We start from the raw sequence: 6,625 nt of genomic DNA, 5'->3' as shown, positions 1-6,625 counted from the left end.
CCAGGTTGAATAAGACCCGTCCACCACCACTCTCTGGGTGTGGCCCTCCAGCCAACTAGTGACCCACCTGACTGTGTAGGTGTCGACGCCACAGTCCCCTAGTTTTTTAATGAGAATGGGGTGAGAGACAGTGTCAAAGGCCTTCCTAAAGTCCATAAAGACAACATCCACTGCTGCACCTGCGTCTAAGGATTTTGTGACCTGGTCATAGAAGGCCACCAGGTTGGTCTGACAGGACCTGCCTCTAATGAACCCTGTTAGCTGTTTTGTTTCCTTTTTTATTCCCGATAGCTCAGCATCTCCAAAGCATTCTTGTAGTTGTGTAAATCAAGATAGGATCCCAAGCAATATTTAACAGGAAAATCCTGTTAATCATGCTCTTCATTATTGGTTATCAGCAAGTCCCAATTTTGGTTGAATTACCTTCCTCAGTAACAAGAGGTTCTCAATTTCTACTAAACTGGAACATATCAAGAAACTGATTGACAACCAGGAAAAACACAAGGTTTTTGAGGAGCTGTCCTTGGAAGATCAAGGAAACCACTGAGGAAAAACAAGAGAAAATCAGGAGACACCTATCAAAGCCCATATGGAGACTATCTCTTCCTATACATAAACATGAGTTAATTGCAAAGAAATATTTACTATACTAATTAATCAAGGATAGACATTTCACAGTTACATACCAGACAAATAGGAGCCTGCTTAAAAACATCGTATATGTAGTAAGATAAGAGGAAGTGATGCCTCACTATTTATTTTCAGAAGGTCTAGCTGCAAACTTACAATCCTCTTGCACTATGCATTTGTCATCAATATTTTCTATTTTAACTTTTGTGAGCAGGCCCAGCTCAGCTTGAGTTTTACAGTCATCAAATGGTGCTGGGTTGATTTGCATTGACTATGGATATGGCCCTCTGTATTCGTTACTGTGGCTAAGGAGCTGATCTGTATGAACCAGATTCCAGTCCACATTAGGCATAAAAGTGGACTTAGCAATTTAAGTGTGATCCTATTCTGCCCTCACCAGTCCCTGAAAAACCGCTAACACAAAAATGGGTGGGTCCTTCTCCTCACTGCTTTTGTGAGACTCAGTCATAGGGTAAGGTAGTACTGATTACACGAGTGGGTGTATTAATGGATTTTCGGGACTCCAGCACAGAAAAACAGACTTACACTTGGCCATGCAAGTCCATTTATCAACATAATAGGTGGGTCAGAACCTGGGTCTGTACATCAGATAGTGGGGTGTGGGGTACCCGTGAAAATAAGTAACCATTTGGGATGTATGTTGGGTTGGTTTGGTGTCTATCTGCAACACTGACAGCTAACAAAAGCATTTGTCATGGAGGTTGTGAAGAAACAAATATAGCACAGGTGCCAGAGCCTAACAAAACATAAAAACCACGTTGTGGCTTCTTTTCTGCTCTGGTTGGAAACCCTGAGGACATTTCTGGAGTGGGGGGGAAAGGTGAGCTGCCCTTCTTAGATTAAAAGGCCTGCAGGTTTCAGTGAACACTTTACCACTTACAGCTTGTAACTTGTGGCAGTTTGGTATGCTGTGGGTGTGGGCATGGAAAGCTGATGCAAGCTGCACACAGAGAAAGGGGTGGAAAATGGCTGTGTGTTACACCGTTCTACTGGTTGCCTTGCCTACTTTCCCACTTCTCTTTTGCCAAATCTGAGGTCTGTATTCAGATCAGTTCAGTGGGAGCTTCGAGTAAGAAAGGACTCACTAACGACTTCAGCCTTTATCATCATATGGGACACACTTGCTTGTACATTTTGGCCAGGCTACACCCAGTAAGTAACTCTGCATCTCAGGCAAGCCCTTTAAATCTTTGAAAGAGCTCTTGAATGAGGACTTTCAGCTGGACAATCCAGAGGTTGAGGGACGCTCCAAAAGCACTGTGGTGCTGGAGTGAAGAAGTGGGGCTATGGTCAAGCCTGTTTAGCTAAAGAAAGGAACAGTCCCCATAAACTTTCACCCTCAGGTCAAACAAGACTTTTTATTCTGAGCTGCATAAGGTCTGGCTTCCCGCTTTTATGTTCCTCACTATTTTTTATTTGCGTGCATCTCGTCCATCCAAGTTTCAGCCAACACTGGAAGAGGAAGTTCTGTCTTGTTATGTTTCAGTCTGTTCTCAGTGTATTTCTGGCTCAGTAGGAAACTTTGAAAAAAGCTTGTTTTTATCGGACTCAGAGACCCGTTTTTGTGCAGTCAGTGCATTTGGGAAGTCCATATAACAGTCATGGGGGATCCAAAGGTTTGGTTGCCTATATATAATCAGACATTTAAGGTATGCCAATCACTAGCAGAAGGTGTAATGGACTGTTACGTGGATAAAATGCCTTGGCATTCCTATAAATTCTGCTTTAAATGATTACTTCAACTCTGACCAAATAAACTATATATTCCATGAACATTTGGCAGGAAGGTGGAAGCATACTTCTTTCTGTTTCAGTATCATTCTATAATATGATGAGATAGCAACTAGGAACCAGGCATCCTGGTCTCTATTCTAAACTTGGCTACTCTACAGTTGTGAGCAACAGCAAATCACGTAACCGTTTGCCCCTGAGTTTCTGTAAGGTGGGAATAGTAAATCTTAACGTTAATATCTCATGTGGGTGTTCTGAGCCTTAATTCCTTGCTGGTATAAGTGTTTTAAGATTGTGCTGTATACCTATGGTGTATTCATGCCATCATGATCCATGCTCTAAGCTTCACACATGTATATCCTCTCAAGAATTGGGACCAAACTCCTGACTTAGCTTTGGAGTTGTTTTCTCTCTCTGTGACATTGGTTTTTTTCCCTCTGATTAGCAGGTCTGGACCTCCTTCTCATCCTGTGCATTGCAGGAGGTGCTGTCGTCTTTGTCATTATTTTGGTTCTGCTGATTTATTATATCAGGCGGAAGACAATGGAACACTATGAAGAAGAAGATGGTAAGAGTTTGAAACATTCATGTTGCTGCCCAATCACCTAAACTCTTTCTTTCTCTTTCAAAAAACTGTCTATCTAGAGATGAGGGATATACTGAAGTCTTGAAAGAGAAAGAGAGAGAGAGAGAGAGAGAGAAGGTATGGGGGAGGAGGGGTCAATTAATTTTCACGGAGATTCCTGTCCAACTGTCAGTTTTAATTCTGGTTTCTGATGATTATTTTTAACAAGATGATACTGTTTTGAAGTTATGTTTATTTACGAATGTTGAGAAAATGGACTTTCAGAAACCTTAGCCCATAAAAGCACTGATTATTTTTACATACTGGGTATTTGTACACTTTATGGTCTACATTTGGGCTCCTCACCAGCACAGATTTCCTAATAAAATAAAGCCATCTGCAACCTCACATTTGAAAGTGTAGGCATTATACAGGCATGCACATATAGTGATTGGTAGGGCTGTGCGGAATTTAAGCAGCCGTTTCATTTCAGAGGTATTTAGGTCTGTTTTGGCACTCAAAACACCGAATCTGAAATGAAATGGAGGCTCTGAAACATCTCCAAAATGAAACAAAACATTTTGGAAATGTTTCAGAGTATTTTGGAGGTGCCCCTGGGAAGAATCTGGCACAGCCCCACAGCCCTCTTTATAAAGTGCTGGGAGGCTGGGGCTGGCTGGGGGTTGGGGCTAGGCAGGGCAGCCCTGGGGGCTTCTCCCGCAGCTCCCCCCTCCGGGCCAGAGGCAGGCACAGGTGGAGGGGCTGCAGGAGAAGCCCCCATGGCTGCCCTGCCTGGACCTATTCCCCGCCTAGCCCCAGCCTCCCAGCACTTAAAAAAAAAAAAGTCCCACACTCACTGGCTGCAGGAGCAAGGATCCAGGGCCTCTGAGGGCTTGTGGCAGAGCCCCCCTGCACAGTGTGGGGAAGCGGGGGGAAGTGAGGATTGCCCCCCTTGCTTGGCACCCACAAGACAGATGTCGCATCATGCAGGTGCAGCACAGCTTGGCAGGGTACCATGTGCTGTCTGGGAGCTGGTGCTGGGCTCCAGGTGACTGCTGGAGCCACCACAGCTCCCAGACAGCACATGGTACCCTGCCAAGCTGTGCTGCACCTGTGCAATGCGACTGCTGCCACACAGGTGCTGGGGGGGGGAGGGGAGGGGTGTTATCCCTGCTGCCCTCTGCTGCCCTGTGCTGTACAGGGGGCTCTGCCACAAGTCCTCAGAGGCCCTGATCACCGTTGCTACATCTGGTGAGCGCGGGGCTTTTTTAATTAAATTTTTTTATTTTAAAGTGTTGGGAGGCTGGGGCCAGGCAAGGGATGGGGCTGAGGCAGGCACAGCCAGAGGAGCTGTGAGAGAACCTGCAGCCACCCAGCTGTGCCTGCCTTTCCCTGGCCAATCCAAATCTCCTAATTAGCACTGAAATAGAGTTGAAACTCTGAAACAGATTCGGCTGAATCAAAATGGAACAGTGATCCGAAACACCAAAACAAATCACTGTCCTCTGAAACAGTCGAATCTGAAACCGAAATGAAACACAGCCATTTCGCACAGCCTAGTTGATGTTCATCAGCTTTTTGACATTTATCTTGGAGACCTCTCCCAGGGTTTGTCCTACTAAATAATAAGGTTGTTTAGATGCCCATCAAAATTCAGCTACCCAATTAGAGGCACTTTAAAGAGACCAGCTATTCAGAAAATGAAGAGCATTCATTCATTCTCTTAAATTCTAGCTCTGTTAAGATGTCTGAAGTTGGACATCAAAACACTGACACATCCAAAGTTACTAGGCAGTTTTCAAAATTTAGCCTATGATTTTTTAGCTTTGTGCATCACAAGAAAAAAAGAAATGATATTTAATGCTGCAGCTCTACTAGATTATGCAGTGCGGTGCCTGTAAGACCAGGGGGCTGGGGTTGGTGACTCAGATGTTGACCCAGTTGTTCTGCATTCTAGTTAGAATGTTGCAGCATCACTGCAGTGTCACGTGTATTAAGCCACCGCACATTTATAAATGGCTGAGGGACACTTTAGCTAAACCTTGCTGAATGAGATTTAGATAAAGCTTCCTGCAACCATTTTTAAATGCTCAGGGGTTTAATACACATGACAGTACAGCGTTTTAATTAGAGCAGCTCTTGGGAATCACTCTTATTAACCCCCCTTCCCTCCCCCAAACTCTGAGCACATGTATAGGCAGCCTATGTTCCTAAATCTAATTAAAAATACAAGAGAAATATTGATAAAAAAATCATTAACAATGAAGCTGTCATGAGAGGTGAATCACGCAATTACAATAAACAGAGCTTAAATTAATGCCACAGTCTAATGAAATATTTTCATGCTATGTGTCACTTTAATAACTATGGCCAATGGCATAAATTTCTCTGTAATTTTTTTCTTGGGAATTTTTACCTTCACTTTGCAGACCTGAAAGATTTAGATAGTTTGGCACCTAAACTTCTGGGTGCTTGTCTGAATCACTCCCAGACTCCAGAATTACTAAGCTTGTCTTTACCAGAAATACAGACGTGTTCATTCATGTTCTAATTAGAACCTTACCGTCCTGTGTGCAAGCCCTTGTGCATTTTAAAATGGCTGTGGGGGTGCTTTATTTAAACCTTATCAAATGAGGGTTAGATAAAACATCCCACAGCCATTTCTAAATGTGAGGAGGGCTTAATACATGTGACAGTGAGCCATTTTAATTACAGCAGCTGTCTGGGAACTGTAATTAAAATGCCCCTACTCCCAAGCCTGAGCACATGTGTAGGCAGCCATAAGTCTTACTGGAATACAGCCACCATAACTCATAGTGGGGCCAGATCCAGGGGAAGGTGCAATGGTGTGGTCACATTCGTCTGCTGTTCATTTTCCTAGTAGTGGAGTGGAGCAGGGAAAAGTGGGGGCAGAACACAGCTGTGAGAGGTGTAGCTACCAGGACAGATTAAATATAGTTAATGTACACAGGGCTGTTGCATATAACATTATGTCAGCTGGTGACAGGTAAGCTCTGTTGAAACCAAAAATACATCCATGGCCAATAGATGTGATGTTGTCTTGGTCAACACCGTGTATTCATGTGGTTTACAGGTTTTTTTAGTTACTATTAAGGTGTACTCTAACATAATTTTTCTAGAAGGACCAGCTCTGAGACTAGCTACTTCCTAGGTTGGATTGGTCTGGAAATACCCTACCAAAAACCTCTCTCATATTATGGGCCTGCTTTTATTGCAAAACCCCTCAAGTTATAACTTAAGTGCTGCTCCTAATTCTCTACTGTCCACATACACGATGTCTTAGCTTACATATGGAGGTGTTTTTAACTTGAGTTGGCTAACCCGTGTGGGAGTGTAGACTAAGGTAGGAAGGAAGGGGAGTCCAGGGGTAAAGATTGTATCCTAGAGTTTAGGAGATGTAGATCCAAGTCCCTGCTCTGTGACTGATTTGCTTTCTGACTTTGTACAAGCCCATTAGTAGCAGTTCCAACCTGTAAAAAGGGGATGAGAGCATTTATTTTCCTCACAGAGGTGTTGTGAGGATGAATGCATTATGGACTGCAAGGATCTAAGGCATGGTGGGCACGTGTACATGTCACCTTACATTGTTGTAGGCATGAATTGTGCATGCCCCTGGTGGCTGGGGGGGCACTGTCAGTGGCAGGGGGGGGGGGGGAA

At 43.9% G+C, this 6,625-nt stretch overlaps 1 protein-coding gene across 3 annotated transcripts in view; it reads left to right on the top strand.

Moving 5' to 3' along the window:
* CD2 (CD2 molecule) overlaps positions 1-6,625 on the top strand; it is a 23,336-nt gene that overhangs the window by 12,692 nt on the left and 4,019 nt on the right. For 2 of the 3 annotated variants that reach the window (XM_025198188.1, XM_014517580.2), the window contains exon 4: positions 2,828-2,950. In XM_025198188.1, coding sequence (XP_025053973.1) covers positions 2,828-2,950 — 123 coding nt within the window. The remainder of the gene's footprint in view (positions 1-2,827; positions 2,951-6,625) is intronic. The other variant, XM_025198187.1, reaches the window with a different exon arrangement.

The sequence above is a fragment of the Alligator sinensis genome, unplaced genomic scaffold (genome assembly GCF_000455745.1).
Source record: "Alligator sinensis unplaced genomic scaffold, ASM45574v1 scaffold19_1, whole genome shotgun sequence".
Classification (NCBI taxonomy): Eukaryota; Metazoa; Chordata; order Crocodylia; family Alligatoridae; genus Alligator; species Alligator sinensis.
The sequence above is the reverse complement of the archived record's forward strand: the minus strand, read 5'-3'. Positions and strand labels throughout refer to the sequence as shown.